The sequence below is a fragment of the Plecotus auritus genome (assembly GCF_963455305.1).
Source record: "Plecotus auritus genome assembly, chromosome: 10".
NCBI lineage: Eukaryota > Metazoa > Chordata > Mammalia > Chiroptera > Vespertilionidae > Plecotus > Plecotus auritus.
This window is the reverse complement of record NC_137785.1, coordinates 36,062,174-36,078,384: the sequence shown is the minus strand read 5'-3', so window position 1 is coordinate 36,078,384 and position 16,211 is coordinate 36,062,174. Positions and strand designations below refer to the sequence as shown.

The following is a 16,211-nucleotide window of genomic DNA, read 5'->3' as shown; positions in this document are numbered from 1 at the left end:
CTCACACTCCCTCCCCTACTCTCCACCTCTCTTCCCTGCTTTTTCTGAGCACTTATCACTAAATAGTGACACCATTATATATTTTACTTATTTATTGGGTTTGCTGTCTTTCACCGGATAGAATGTCACTAGAGCAGAGACCTCTGTCCTGTTCATGGCTGTCTCCCCAGGACGGAGAACAGAGTCTGGCACATGGTAGGTGCTCAATAAATACTGGTCGAATAAATGAAAGGAAGAAGGGAAACAGGGGAAGGAGGAAAAGGGGAGGGAAACAGCAGGTCAGTGAGCACCTAAGGCTGTCAGCCACCCCTGCTGGAAGGCTGGAGTGGTAACCCTTCTCACTTCCAGGATAAGCCATTGCCAGGCTGGGGAACTGTGACACTAAAAGACAGTCATTAGCACTTTCTGGCTGTGGGTGCACTGAGGGCAGGCCTGGGGGGTGGGGGGGTGTCACCGTCGCCACCTGCTGGAGAGTGGTGTCCTGATGGCCGTGCCCACTTTTCAGACTTGGGGCTGGCCATGCCTCTCGCCCCCCCACCCCCCCACCCCCGCAGGCAGGAGAGGTGTGCCCTCGTGGGCATCCCCAGCAGAAGTGCAGAGTCCAAGGAGCCACAGCCATAAGCCTCTTTATTCCCGAGGCCCTGTGGGCACCCGCCCAGTCAGTGCTATGCAGCAGTGGGCAGGGCTGTGCCACCCACCTGTGCGTCTGTGTCTGTCTGTGTCCGCAACTGCCCTTCGAACACAGCTGCTGGGGACCCCCCACCTCTCCAGGAGGGGAGAGCTGCCCAGCCCCCTCAGGGCTGCATTCATCCACATGGGCCCCCAGAAAGACAGAGGAGTCGAGGCCTGCCCTGACTCCCCAGCCGGGCATGGGTAGTGTCCGGTTACATAAGCCAAGGCCGCAAGGCTCGGAGTCGCCCCATCCCTAGAGGTACATCATCCGGTGGAGCAGGGGTCTCACCACCCATACATCATCCACAATCTTTCCATCCTGCAAGTAACAAAAACAGATGACATAAGGACTGAAGGCCTAGACTCTGGAGCCAGGTCACCTGGGTTCAAATGCCAGCTTTGCCTCCGATGTGCTGTGTGACTTTGAGCAATTTGCTAGATCTCTCTGAGCCTCCATTTTCCTTATCTGCAAGATGATAGTAATAGTATCTACCTCGTAGATGTGGTGGGAATGAAATGAGATTTGGAAAGGGCTGTGTAAATGTAGGTTATTGCTGTTAGAGCACAAGCCCTGGAGTCAGACAAACCTCGCTTTAATCCCAGCACAGCCACTCTGTGTGTGGCCTTATGCACATGACCTGACTCTGAGCCGAACGTTCATGTTCTATAAACTAGGGAGGACAGAAAAAAGTAATACGCACAACAGCCTGCCCTGGTGTGTGTGCCACTCAGTAAATGGTAGTTATGTGTAATAAAAAGAGCATGGTCTTTAGGGTCAGATCCCAGTTCTGCCACCCTCCGGCTGGGTGAAAATTACTTCTCTCTCTGAGCCTCAGTTCTCTCATCTGTAAAATGGAAAGAAAATCCTCCCCACAGGATTGTTGTGACTAAAGTGCTACTAAATATACATTGTGGAGCCCAACATCTGGTACACAATAGGTGCTCAACAAATCATAGTGATTATCATTATTTTAAAATTATAATAACCAAAATAAAGAAACATGGGCATGATAACTTGGGTCATCTAACCTTAAGCCATCTGGACCACACACACATAGTATAGTATTGGCTTCTCTTACCCACCTCCCAGCACCTGTCTTTTTCTTTCCCTGCTTCATGTTGATAAATAGCTATAGAATTTACCGTGTTTTAAAAGCTGTTTTAAGTACTTTATATATAATAAGTCACTTAACCCCATATCATCCTGTGAGGTAGAGACTATTAAACATCTCCATTTGGCAGATGTGAAAACTGTGCCTCAAAGTTAAGTTCCTTGAGGTCAGCTAGCTGGTAAGATCTGAAGCCAAGATTCCTGGCTCAAGAGTTGTCAGCTCCGAGCACGCTGCGCCTGGCTACTCAGGATGGTGACTCGGGCACCCCTCACTGACCTGGTCATCGGACACCTGCTGGATGTGGACGTGGGTCCCATTGAGGATGTGTAACCGCGTGTACCCGTACTCCTTCACTCGCACGGCACTCCAAGGCCGTGGGAAGAGGGTGAAGCGGGTCAGCCGCTCCTCACAGCCCTGCAAGGAACAATTGTTCAGACCGGGGCCGGCCGGGGCAGGCGGAGGACCCGCAGAGGAGTAGAAACAACCTGCCAGGCCAGGACCCTGCTGCCCCCAAGGGAGAAAAAGTCAGTTAAAACTTGACATCAATAATGCTCACAAGTGAGTGTTTTGCCCCAGCCAGGCATCCTGTGCTGGGGTCTCTAGAAAGTGCATGGCTACATGACACTGTCCACTGCAGCATTTTCTGTCAAAGCCCCAAGCTGGGAGCCACCCAAGTGCCCATCAGTGGTCAGTTAAGTACATTATAGCAGAACCATTACAAAGCAGGGTGATACAGAAAGGGGCCAGGATATGTCATTAAAGGGAAAATGCAATTGCAAAGCAGAAGAAATTGGAGGGTCTCAACCCACACTGAACAGTAGACACTCCAAGAAAGCTTTTTAAATTTACCAAAAAGGGAGTGCTTGTTCTTACAGTAGAATATGCCAGGTTAATGAGGGAGCTCAAAAAAATTACCATTTGCAGACATCATTATAATAACTGACTGAAGCAAGAATTATCACTAGATGGTAAAACTAATGGTGAAAGTTTGAGGTATAACATGATAATTTTCATAGCCTCAAAGTATCTCTGCAGGACACTTGTTAATTAAAAGGGGGGGGGGGGGGCGCGGAACTGTGGTGGTAGAGGCCAGCAGACACCACCTTAACAAAATGATCAGAGTGAACATCATCAGTAATGAGACAGTTCCCTACCACATCTACAAGATGAGAAACTGAGGCTTAAAGGGGTTAAAGAGATACCCCGCGCCTCCTAGGAGGATGCCCTGAGAACACGGTATCAATTTTGTGTATTCTTATCAAAAAGGCATTAACTTCCATCTACCTGAGCAAACATCAAACAAACCCAGACTGAGGTATATTCCACAAAATGATTTTGCTATACTCTTCAAATTTTTCAAGGTCATGAAAAATGAAGACAGCATAGGGAAATGTTTCCAATTAAAGGAAGCTAGAAAGACAAGACACTGAAATAGAACATGTGATTTTAGACTAGATCCTGGGCCAGAAAAATTCTTTGCTTTGATTTAAAGGACAGGAATGGGGCAAATTGCTAAATTTGAATAAGATCTGTGGATCAGATAGCAATAGTATATTACCAAGGTTAACTACTTGAATTTGATTATTACACTGTAATGATAAGAGATAAGATAATCGTCTTGTTTTTTAGGAAAGACAGACAGAGAGGGACAAAGGCATAATTTCTGAAACTTATTCTTCACTGGATCTGAAAATAATAATAAAATATATATATGTGCATATATACACATGTATACATACAGAGAGATTAAAACAAGTATGGTTAAATGTTCACATTTGGGAAATCTTGATCAAGGGGATATGGAAAGTCTTTGTATTATTTTTTGCAACTTTCCTATACATGTGAAATCATTTCAAAATTCTAAATGAGAGGAAAACTAATCTGTGCTAATAAAGATCGGAATAGTGATCACCTATGGGCCCGAGGAGCCTCTGGTGATGACTGCATTGTTTCCTGCTCCTGGAGTGACTACTCAGGTGTGCATCACCAGAGCCCATCCTTGAAGGCTCTGGTGTTTGGTCTGGGGTAGGGCCCAGGCATCAGAGTTTTAAAACCTCTCAGGTAATTCTAACAGGCACCAAGGTTGAGAACTGCAAAGGTATGAAGCGTAATCCAAGTTGTTTTTAAAAAGTGGATGACGCAGTAACACATTTCTAGGTAGACAATTACGTGTCCATGCAGAGAACATTCTAAATGCTAGCAAGAGAGGGAACAACTGAGAGTGGGAGTAAGAAGGGGTGTAGATGGCCGGTGTTCACCTCCTGCCTGCTCTACTGTTTGAATTTTTATTACCAGAGGCTCTTACTAATTTGTAAGAATCAGCTTTAAAAGGAGCCTCTCAGTGTTCCTGTACAATGAGCACCCGCTCTAGAGAGTGTTGTTAAAAATCTCATTTTCGCCATGAAAAAATAATAATAAAATAAAATAAATAAAATGAGCCTCTCTCCTTGCAGAAGTGACTGATTCCAAGGTGAGGGCAGGGAAGCCACAAGATGATCCTGAGCACCTTGTAGTGCTGAAGAGTAATGAAGTGCTCATGTGGAAAGGACAGGGGACTGACCTGAAGAGTGCCCAGTGGCCAGAGCTGGAGCAACCTAAGCAGCAACACAGTCAATAACACTGGATCATAGCCCCCAGAATAAAATAATTACCCATGAGTCCACTTCGGTGTAAATCAATAGCTAACTAACCAAGTAAGTGAGGCCGAGGGACAGCTCTTCCTCATAAGAGGATTATAATAAATCTAGGAGGAAGGAGGAAACTAGAAGATCCCAGGAGAACACCACAGTGTTAATTGTTGCAGGCAGACCCACTGACAGTCGAAAATTTGTGCATATATACACCTGTATACATGAAACTTTGAGGAGAAACAAGACATTTGCATGGTCTAAAGGGATCTCCCCCAAGATGTTTATTAATTTAAAAGGGAGGTATAATAACTTTATGGTGGAGAACACAGCAGATACCTCCTTAAGCTGGTGATTCAGAGAAACCCCTCCAGGGTAGAGACACATTGACATCCCATACTCCCTGGTCTGATGCGCTGAGAGGACATGACAGCACCTCTGTGATTGTCTTGCCCAAAATGCATACCTGAATCTCAGCATGAGAAAATGTTAAATAAACCCCAATTGAGGGCATTCTGTAAAACACAAGGGTCTGCAAATATGTGAATGATGAAAGAAAAAGAAAGACTGAGGGACTGTCACAGATTGGAGGAGACTAAGAAGACACAATAACTAAATACAATGTGGGATTCTGGAACAGAAATAGGCCATTAGTGATAAAGGGGTGGAAAATGTGAATAAAGTCTGGAGTTCAATTACAATCCTATACAATAAAAGCCTAATATGCTAAGTGTCCGACCGTTCATTCAACCGTTCAACCAGTCGCTATGATGTGCACTGACCACCAGGGGGCAGATGCTCCGACTGGTAGGTTAGCTTGCTGCTGGGGTCTGGCTGATCAGGACTGGGTGAGAAGAGCCAGACACATCCTGGGGCCCTCCTTGGGTCCCTCCCAGCCGGCCAATCTCCTGTGGTCCCTCCCCCGCCTCTAAAATATTTCTTCTAATTAATTTCCTTTCAATGTGCATGAATCCGTGCACCAGGCTTCTAGCAATAATAATAATAAGCCCTCTGCCTGTGGATCCATCCAGTCTACCTGGGCAAGCACCCAACCCCTGCCACCTATTGTACTTGTGACTGTCAATGAGTATTTTACTGTCTGAGCCTCTGTTTACACATCTGTGCAGTGAGCATGTTGCTAGGTTGAGTTAGTGATAGTGACTGTATGAAGCATGCAGCACCCCGGCTGGTACAAGTTCGACCCTCCATAAATAGCAAGAGGAGAGAAGCCAGAGGCACCCTTTGCCGCCCTGCTCACAGCAGATCCTGTGATGATGTGGACAGGGCCTCGAGGGTTGGTGTAGGGCATCTCTCGGCTGCCGTTAAATACCTGGAGAAGGGGACAAGGGAGAGGGGTGAGTCATACCAGACCAGACCAGAGGGTCTGAGTAGGGTCCATTGACAGCAGCCCTCAGCCCTCCCTGAACCTCACCTGGTAGTTGTAAATTGGCCACAGTCGTTCGTACGAGTGCTCATGAGCCCACAGCTGCAGGTCGACCCCTGAGACAGAGCAAGTGGGGGTCAGGCCCCTGCATCCAGGTTGAGGGTGGGACCGGGGCCGGTGAGCACTTCCCACCCCCTGAGTCACTTACCGTATTTGTAGAAAAGATCCTCTAATCCAAATAACTTGCCAAAGAGGCCTTTTCGAACCTGGGCAGGAGGAGCAAAGAGTGAGGGATGGATGATCTGGGGGGACCCTCCTGGCTCTCAGCACCCTACCCAGGGAGGGGTCCTCACCTTGCTTTCATGCCACGTACAGTCATCCACATCCGCATTGGAACAGTACATGGGCCGGTGACCCATGGTGATGATCCACGGCCGGGCTGCCCGGTTCTTATTGGCTTTCTAGAGAGAAGGGCCAGAGTGAGAGGTGGGAGTAGGAGGGGAGGGGAGGCAGGTCCAAGAGGTGACGGGGACCTCCACCCAGTTACCTGGAGGTCTCTCTCCAGCCAGTGAAACTGTCTCTCTACCAGGTGGCGGCCATAGTGGAGGTAGAAATATACTTCGGTGGAGAAGGAGATGATGTGTGCAGGGCCCAGATCCCAGCTGAGGGGGTCAAAAGACAAGGATCAGAGATAGGGTCTGTGCTACATCTCCCATCCTTCAGGACAGCGAGGTCAGTCCCCCAGTGCCCCCCTGCCACATCCCCCCCCCCCCTCTCAGGTTACCTGTACCACAGGCCCTCGTTGTTCCCGGGCATGCTGAAGCGAGCCTTGTAGTTAGAGAAGTTGCTGGATAAAAGAAAGTAAAAGGATGGGGGAGGGTCTGGGTGCCCCGCCCACCCATCTCCTGAGGACCCTGAGGTCAAGTCTGGCTCCCAGACCCTCCCGCCTCTCCTCTCAGGACCACAAAGGATTTGCTGCAGCATGAGGGACTAAGGTGAGACACTAACAAGGACCTGTCTATTCTCATTGGCCAGGCCCACGCCCACCCAGAAGCCCCTGGCCCTCACTAGCGCTCCTCGTGATTCCCAGGGCACGTCATGTATGGGAGGCTGGCAGCCACAGGTTCGATGAGACGCATGAACTCGTCACCGACACGAGCGTTGTCCTGATCCATGTTGTAGGCAAAGTCTCCTGGGGAGGGGGGCCGGGGGGAAAGGAGAGTGAGGACCCAGAACTAGCTCTGCTTTCTCCAGAACTGAGAGCCCTGGTTGCTCAGGTGTGGGCTGGGCAACCTCTGGCCTCTGAGCCATCCCAGTTCTCTGACCCCTGCCTCACACCCACCCATGTGTGCACTTGAAGTGTTTCCTGAACCTCTGGCCCCTGAGACCCCCACGGGACCGTGCTAGTCTCCTGTGCTCTGATCACAGCAGCCCTGGCCTCTGCCGGCCATCCTGTGCCCTCCCAGAACATTGCAACTGATGTAGTCTGGTACTGGTTTTACACCAGGCACAGTCCCAAAGGCTTTACATGCTTGGTCATTAGAATCTTTAAAACACATTCTGAGGCGGGTGTTATTATCCCATTTCAGGTGGAGAAACTGAGGCCCGAGAGTTTAAGTACTCGCTCAAGGTCACAGAGCGGGTTAGTGAAGATCGAGGAATCGTACCTAGGAGTCCACTTCGAGTCTGTGGCTTTGAATCACACCAGCCCCAGGCTTCACCTCCCATCTGGCTCTGTCCCTCAAGTCACAACAGCAATGATAATAACTAACACTTACGTGCCGGGCAACGTCACCTTATTTAGTCATCACAACAGTCCCATGAATTCTGAACACATCTTAGTCCAGTAATAATAACAGAGAAGAAAACCATGCACGTAGCTCTAAGGTGGGAGTTGGACTTTAACTGGGGAAGTCAGGCAATCACAGACACCATCTCCATGGCCAGCCTCATCCCCAGTCCCCTCAGAACCACACCGGCCCTTGCCCCATCCCCTCTACAGTCCTGGCGATGCCTCCCACCCAAGTTTCCCGCGCCCTCCCCCCCAATACCTCCAGGCACACCCTTGCCAATGCCTCACCCACATGGAGAACAGCATCGTACATGCCCTGTTGAGTGTCCCTGCGCAGCCGGGGTAGGGCCCTCGGGTTGTCAGCCCCCAGATCCCCAAAAACAGCCAGAAGGGGGCTCCAGTGTGGCCCATTCTTGAGGGCCCTGAAGCGGAACCGGCGGCTCCAGCCCTGAGGACTGCCACAGCGGTAAACTGGGGGAAAGGGAAGGTCACAGTCAGCTGGGCCTCCCATGCCTCCACCCCCACCCATCTTCAGTTGGTAGAGGGAGGGGGCAGTGGGGTTGAGTGAGTCTGATCCATGCCCCTTCTGTCCATCTCACCCCAGGACCCCACACCTTCCATTTTTATCCGTGTTTCAGACAAGCAGAGGAATTACCAGCCCAGCCTGCGCCACCTGCCAGTGGCAGCTTCTAATCCATGTCCCACTCCTCTCCCCATTCCCTCCTCAACACCCGGGCTGGGACCCCTCTCACCATACTGGACCCCCGGCAGCAGCCCCTGCAGCGTGACGCGGTGTATGTAGAGCTTACGCCGGAGAAAGCCCCCATCCACAAAGGGGCTGACGCTGCCCTGGGCCCGGAGGGGCAGGGGCCCTGATAACTGCAGCCCGAACTGTACTTCAGAGTGGGTGGGGACCCATGTGGTCCAGGTTACAGTCATGGAGCCCGGCTCACCTGGGCAGAAAGGAACAGAGAGGGGCTGGGCAGTGAGGTCTGGGCAGGGCAGGGAGAGAGGCGCAGAGAGAGTGAGGGCAAGGATTAACAGCTCCTTAAGACTCCGTAGTTAAGGACAGAGGTTGTGGAGCTTCCCAAGTTCAATCCCAGCTCTGCCATTTCCAAGCCCTGCTTTCCTTGGGCAAGTCCCTGCCTCTCGGAGCCCCAGTTTCCTTATCTGTCAAATGGAATAATAATAGTACCTATTCTACAGGGTTGTTATGAGGCATAGATTAATAAGTAAAGCATTTGAAACAGTGCCTAGCATGCTTAGGGTTATATGAGTGAATGGATATTACTATTATTATTAATAATATTATTATTTACTATGTGCAGGACTTGTGCCAACCATCTTACATACATAATATCATTTAAGGGCTATAAACTCAGATGTCTAGAGGCCAGCTAGGTAATATAAATGGGGAAAGGGCCAGCTGTCAGGAGCAAGACAGTAGGAGTTGGGGGGAGGGGTGGCAAACTGCAGACTGCCTGTCTAAAAAGGACAGCCATCGCTCAGCTCTGGGGACACCTGCCATGCAAGAAGCAGGCCCAGTGCCACCAAACCTGTCAGTTTCTAGAGTAAATTTTTATACTGTGGTTTTTATGTCCTGAGTATATATAGATAGATATACAAATCCAGACTTTTAAGTGATTGTTCCAAATTCTTAAACATGAGCAACCAAATCAAGGTTTTAAAAATATCATGAGGTACAGTGTAATGTGAAGAGTGTTCACCTCCCATCTGGTTCCCTGTCCTCTCATGTCACAACAGCAATGGTAATAACTTCACCAGCACCATGAAAATGCACACGCATAAGGTTACTGATTGCCACACAGTGTGCAAGCACAATATACCAGAAACAACTGAAAGGCCCATGGGTAGGAGAGTTACTGAATAAACCCTACAACATGCATACGGTGGAGCACTACGCAGCTGTCAAAAAGGAAGAGGACAAGCTCTGGGAACTCTAGGATATGGAATGATGTCCGGGACATACAGTTAAATTAAAAAGCAAAGTATACAAAAGTATAGTCAGCTACTCTTCATGGAAGAGGGTATAAGACAATACACAAAGATATGCTCATTTGTACAAAGAAAATACAGGGAGGATATACTAGAAACTAAAGAGATGGATTACTTACCTGGGGTGGATGGGAAAGAAAGGGGTAGGAGAAAGAAGAAATGGAGAAGTTGGAATGAGGAGGGAGGATGCCTCTCTGAGTCTATCTTTTTTGCATAAAAATTCTGAATTCTAGAAGCTATAGTCATGTTTAATCTCTCCTTCATACACCCTAAAAGTAAACTAACAAAATTACCCAGGATGTAGGGAGAAGCTAGTATGGAATATAAACACTAACAAATGGATGTAACTATATTTAAAAACGAATAAAGTAACCACATTGAAGGGTGGGGGAAGAAAGGTAACTGTAGGAAATAGGTCTTGACTGGGCACTGTAAGATGACAGAGAAAAAGGACTGCGCATAAGTGCCGTCATCCAGTAAGGGTTCTCGCAGGGATACGGGCAAACAATTCTGACTTCATGTCTATACCAGCACTGAACCAGCAAGTGTATGCAGATCGTGGAAGCTATGGTTCCCAGTGTTGGAGGAAGAAGTTACAAACAAGGAAAGAAGGAAAAATAAACCTTTGATGTTGGACTGAGATCAGAGGTATCAGTATGATCCCATAGCATAATAAATATACAGATAGATACAGAAATAGAGACATGCACGTGCTAATAAGCATACTCACGCGCATGGCCTAGCTTCATTTGTGAGGAACTAGAGACAATCACACCTCAGTGGCAATAAGCACAGCTAGTGCTCAGAACTTGATTTCTAATTACCCATCCTCCAAAGGAAGGAATCAGGGCTCTTTGGAGAAATTGTTGATTACAGAGATGGGCAGGAAATATACAGAATGAGCCTGGAATAATTTGAGGTGCCAGAGAGGAAGGAAGTGCTCAAAAAATGAAGGAGTTTTGTGAAAAGAATACAGAAGCTGCCCTGGCCAGCGTTGCTCAGTGGTCAGAGCATAGGTCTGAGCACCAAAGAATCCCAGGTTTGATTCCCAGTTAAGGGCACATACCTGGGTTGCAGGTTCGATCCCTAGCCCAGTCGGGGCATGTTCAGGAAGCAACCAATTGATGTGTCTCTCTCACACCAATGTTTCTCTCTCTCTCTCTCTCTCTCTCTTCCCCACCCTCCCTTCCACTCTCTCTAAAATTCAATGGAAAAAACAGCCTTGAGTGACGATTAACAAAAATAAAAAAATGAAAATAAAAGAACACAGAGGCCAATCTGAAGGAATTTCAAAAAACCAAATCAGGGAAAATTTGAGCCACAAAATAAATAACGATAGTACAGAATTTTAAGCCATGGAATAAAATAAGTATCCATGAGTCTATACTGATATAAAGAAATAATTGAATAAATAAATAAATGGAGGAGGGAAAGACAGCCTTTCCTTAGAATAAAATTTCAATTAGATGAAAAGAGAGTATTAGAAGACTACAAAATCACAATTAGGTGAACATCATGCTAATAATTGTTGCAGACAAGATTCACCGATGGATACTAATACTAGTGGACAAGTTTGAAAAGAAGTATGATTTTTGTAGTTTCAAGGAATCTTCCCTAAGATATTTATTAACAACAAAGGAAAGAATAAAAACTTTACAATGGAGAAACCCAAGGACTAAGCAATGACAATAAGCATCACCAGTAACAGCAACAAGCCATGTCAGCATCATGCATTAGGAAGGACACAACATCACATCTTTGTCATTTGCCAGAAAAACACATAACTTAGCTCCAATCATGAGAAAATATCAGACAAACACAAAGTGAGGGATGTCCTATAAAATAACTGCTCAGTATTCAAAAATGTCAAAATAATGGAAGGTAAGGAAAGACTGAGAAACTGGAGATTGGAGGATACTAAGGAGACACAACAACTAAATGTTAAATAACTAAATCAGTGGAAAACTGGTGAAGTCCGAACAAGATCTGTAGTTTAGTTAATAGCATTGTACCAATGTGACTGGTGTTAATAATAATGCCAGCCCGGCCAGCATGGCTCAGTGATTGAGCGTCGACTTATGAACCAGGAAGTCACGGTTCAATTCCCAGTCAGGGCACATGCCCAGGTTGTGGGCGCCATCCCCAGTGCGGGGCGTGCAGGAGGCAGCCGATCAATGATTCTCTCTCATCATTGATGTTTCTGTCTCTTTCTCTCTCTCCCTTCATCTCTGAAATCAATAAAAATGTATTTTGAAAAAATCGTGCCATGGTTAGGTAAGATGTAAACATTAGGAGAGACTGGGTGAGGAGGATATAGAAACTCTGTAATATTTTTGCAAATTTTCTGTTAAATCTAAAATTAGTACAAAATATAAAATCTTAAAACAAATACCATGGCTCTTGAGTTGCTTAGGTTCAAATTCCAGACTGTGTGACCTAGGGTCAGACTCTTCATCTCCATGAGCCTCAGTTTACTCTTTTGTACAATGGTAATAACAATAGTACCTATAGCTTAAGGCCCAAAATGAGATCAATTGAGTTATCCTTCTGACGCACTTAGTCAAAGAGTATATTTACTACTATCATTTTGTGGGCCAAAGGACAGCTGTCATCTCCGGATTTTCATAGCAGCTCTGTGAGATGGATTTTACTATTGTTCCTTTTACCTCAGAGGTCTCCAGGCAAAGTGTCTTGTCCAAGGTCACTGGATCAACAAATGCCAAAGCCAGTTCACTCATGCAGTTTCAGATTCCACATTGCGACTAATCTTTAAGAAAGTATTTTCCTTAAAAGTGTCAAGGTCACAGAAAACAAGGAAAAACTGAGGAAGTGTCCCAGATAGGAGGGGACTAGAGACATGGCAGCTAGATGCAACATGGGATCCTGCAATGGACCCTGGATTAGAATAAAGACATTAGTGGAAAAGCTGGTGAAATATGAAAAAAAAAAAAAATCCATGGTTTAGTTCAGCCGTGGGCAAACTATGGCCCGCGGGCCGGATCCGGCCTGTTCGGCTGTTCTATCCGGACCGTGGAGCCGAAAGAGCCGAGGGTTCTCTTGCTCTCCCCTCCGCTCCTTCACCAGCAGCAGTGTTAACATGGCAACGTCGGGAAACACGGCCGCAGCTCCTTCTTCTGAGTGGGCGGATTTATATCCGCCCATTCAGTAGAAGGAACAACCTCTCAATCTTCCAGGGGCTCCTTGTAATGCCCGCGGACGTGTCCCCCGACATCACCCTGGGAATGCGTGGACACGTTATCGTGGTGATGTAGGGAGACACGCCCCTGGAGAGCACAGTATCAGAGCATTAGCTAAAAAGGAGACCAACAACACTGTTCCCACTGAAGTTGATGTTTTAAAGACCAAAAACCTTTCAACCCAGTATACATTGCCATCTACACCTACGTCCCGGGCATAATTTTGAAATTGCACTAAAGAAAATGTTTAATTTACTGTTTACACATTTTGTTCTTTTCTATTTGTTTTAGTTTTAAATTATTTTATTATATTTAAGTTTAATTTGAAAGGCTTTTGTACCTTTCCTTTGTTAGGCAATTTTATTTTGCCTTTGCCATCTTCAATATAAGGTATGTTATTGTGCTATGATTCCTCCATTTTTTGAAGTTTCAAATTATAATAATTAGTGTTTACCTTCTTCTTGTTAAAATGTTTGAAATGAATAAAACTATTGAAATAAAAAAAAAAAAGACCGTACCCTTTTATGTAATGATGTTTACTTTGAATTTATATTAGTTCACACAAACACTCCATCCATGCTTTTGTTCTGGCCCTCCGGTCCAGTTTAAGAACCCATTGTGGCCCTTGAGTCAAAAAGTTTGCCCACCCCTGGTTTAGTTAGTAATGTGATACCAATGTTAAGTTCTTAGCTTGATACTGGTACCATGGACACATAAGAAATTAACATTAAGGGAAGCTGGGTGAAAGATGTATGGGAAGTGTACTATCTTTGCGACTAGAGTTATTTCAAAATAAAAAGCTAAAATAATTAGGAAAGGAGGGAGGGAAATAGGAAAGGAAGAACAAAGGAAGGGTGGGTTGAGTTTTGGTGCAAAAAAAGGAATAGCCACAATTATTTGAAACTCCTTTTAAAATCCTCTTCTCTGTTTCAACCACCTGTCTGTGTGAGACCAAGTTTTCTTCATATATATCTTCCAAAGCAGCATTTTATTGAAACAGACTGAAGCAGAAGCAGATGTGAAGAGGATCAAGCTGTCTCCAGGCATTAAAGTGAGTTAAACAGATGGAACTCAATGGCACTCTTTTCACTAGATTTCTTTTCTTTGTAAAGTGTAGTTATTTTTCATGAAAATGTCATTTACCTTAATGCAGAATGGGTTTATTCCTATTCATTTAAATGACAATAAATATTTCTAAATGTCTCAGTTTTGGTTTCTAATATGGCAAATGCTATGGATATAACTCACATAAACTAAAGCTCTTTGAGGTTCTCAAGAATTGTAGCTGGCCCTGACTGGTTTGGCTCAGTTGATAGAGCCTCGGCCTACAGACTGAAGGGTCCCAGGTTTGATTCCGGTCAAGGGCATGTACCTTGGTTGCGGGCACATCCCCAGTGGGAGGTGTGCAGGAGGCAGCTGATCGATGTTTCTCTCTCATCGATGTTTCTAACTCTCTATCCCTCTCTCTTCCTCTCTGTAAAAAAAAAAAAAAATTGTAGCTGTGCAAAGGAGTCCTAAGACAAACACATATGAGAACCTCTGCTACACACCAAGCTTTGTTTTTGTTTGTTTCTTCTTTTTGCCACGTCACAAGTAATATCTCATTTATTCCTCACTCTGAGGTCACACTACTGTTATTCTATTGTCCAGAGAAGTTAAGTCACTTGCCCAGGGTCACACAGCAGGTAGGTAGCAAAATTGGGATTCAAACCCAGGGAGTCTGTATGCAAGAGGTCCATGGCCCAAGACCTTACTACCCAGTGCACCACCACCTCGTGACCAAGGATCAGGAGACAGCCTTGTGGGGACACAATGAGCAGTGACACAATGAACAAGAGCAATAGCAGCCCCCTTTGGAGGGCACTTACTATAGGCTGGGCACCAGAATCATCTCCCACATAGCCAGATGAACCACTGCTGGTAATCCCCACTAACAGAGGAAGACAACCGAGGCTCAAGAAGGGCCAGCCACCAGCCTAGGGTCTCACAGCTATCAGTGTGTGATTCCTGAGCCCCACTCCCAATGGGCCTCACTGGGAAATGTCCTGGGAAGGGTCACAGACACTTACCTGGGTACGACAGGTGGACTTGCTCCGGGGCAGCACTGGGATCCTTTGGGACGCCCTGGACTCCCAGGGAGAACAACAGAAGCAGACAGCAACAGGACCAGCAGGGAAGAAAGGGGCACATGGTGGTGGCGGAGGGGGCAGAGAGGGGAAAGGGATGGGGGCCGTAGTAGATCAGATTCCGTCAGGGACAGTAGGAGGGACTGGGAGGATGAAGAATGGAGGGGGGTCAGGCAGTATCACTGGGAGTGAGGCAGGCTGGAAGGGAGGTCTTCAAGGGGATGGTTATCCAGATGCTGGAGAGCAAACAAAAAGATGATCATTATCAAGCAGCCAACGCAAATGAGCCTCGCTGGGTGCCTAGCACTTTGCATAGATTAACTCATGGGAGCCTCACAGCATTCCTCTGTGTGGTGGCCACTGTGATCAACAGCCCCATATCACAGATGAGGAAAATGAGCAACCCAGTGATTCAGCTGCACAGCTCGGAGGTGATGGAGCCCAGATTGGAACCCTTGAGCCCTGGCCCTTAACCACAGCTCACTCTCAGCACAAGAGGTTTGGGGGGGGGGGGGGGGGCTCTAGTAGGAAGTTCCCTTTGGCAACCCCACCCCCAGCATTCCATTCTGCTTTTAGTAACCCCAGTTTCTTCTACCTGATTCCCTACATCCCTAGCATTCCACCCTGCCCTCAGGGACCTCATCCCTTTACTCCATCCTCCAGCCTTCTGTTTTGGTCTTAGTGACCTGAATCCTCCATTCCATCCCCAGATCCCTCAGAAGTTCATCCTACCTGGAGAGGCCCCGTCTCCTGTCATCCCCCCACCAGCACAGCATCCTGCCTTTGTGACCCCAGTCCTCACCCACCCATCTCCACCTTATACCCACCCCCCTTCTCCGCACCCCTTCCCTGCCGGCTCCAGTTAGGTCCCAGCTCCCCTAGGACCTGCCGGGGCAGAGCCGGGAGGGGCCATCGGCCCGGAAGCGGGGAGCTGGGGGTGGGGGGCGCTCTCCGGGTCCCCAGCTCACCCTCGAGGGCGCCGACTGCCTGCACGCGCGTCTCCGGCCACCAGTGCGGCTGCGGTATTTATGAGTTGCAGGCGCAGAGGCATCCCGCCGCCCACAGCCGTCCCAGCCCCGGAAGAGCCTGCCTTCTCCGGGTGACAGGCTCCGCAGACAGCTAGGGCCCCGGGTCCCACAGGTCCGGCCGGTCCTGGGCGTCCCACGCCCACCCGCCCCCCTCCCCTAGGGCGGGGCGTAAGAAGGGGGACCCAGAAAGGTTTGGTACGCCGCCGCCGCCACCTCCAAGCGGGCCACCGGGTGAGCGCCCAGACGGGTAAGGCTGC

General features: G+C 47.6%; 1 protein-coding gene across 2 annotated transcripts; it reads right to left on the bottom strand.

Annotated features, from left to right (window-relative positions):
* Positions 1-649: 649 nt before the first annotated feature.
* On the bottom strand, positions 650-15,929 carry ACP7 (acid phosphatase 7, tartrate resistant (putative)). 2 transcript variants are annotated; one of them, XM_080643995.1, is made up of 13 exons: positions 15,895-15,929; positions 14,870-15,162; positions 8,340-8,540; positions 7,876-8,058; positions 6,864-6,987; positions 6,580-6,642; positions 6,343-6,457; positions 6,149-6,256; positions 6,004-6,061; positions 5,844-5,911; positions 5,670-5,741; positions 2,061-2,198; positions 650-991 (listed from the first exon to the last, which is right to left on the bottom strand). In XM_080643995.1, the coding sequence occupies exons 2-13, from the start codon at positions 14,988-14,990 to the stop codon at positions 926-928; spliced, it is 1,317 nt and encodes a 438-aa protein (XP_080500121.1). In that variant the 5' UTR covers positions 14,991-15,162; positions 15,895-15,929; the 3' UTR covers positions 650-925. The 2 variants fall into 2 exon arrangements, with proteins under 2 accessions (XP_080500121.1, XP_080500122.1); XM_080643996.1 differs by lacking the exon at positions 15,895-15,929 and adding an exon at positions 15,754-15,889.
* Between the last annotated feature and the right edge of the window lie 282 nt (positions 15,930-16,211).

Excerpts from the sequence above, each read along its gene's own strand:
- ACP7 (XM_080643995.1), bottom strand. The coding sequence starts at position 14,990 with ATGTGCCCCTTTCTTCCCTGCTGGTCCTGTTGCTGTCTGCTTCTGTTG. Across the intron at positions 8,059-8,339 it reads GCTGCCGGGGGTCCAGTATG|TTTACCGCTGTGGCAGTCCT; the intron begins GTGAGAGGGGTC and ends CCTTTCCCCCAG. Across the intron at positions 6,257-6,342 it reads GGCTGGAGAGAGACCTCCAG|AAAGCCAATAAGAACCGGGC; the intron begins GTAACTGGGTGG and ends CCTTCTCTCTAG.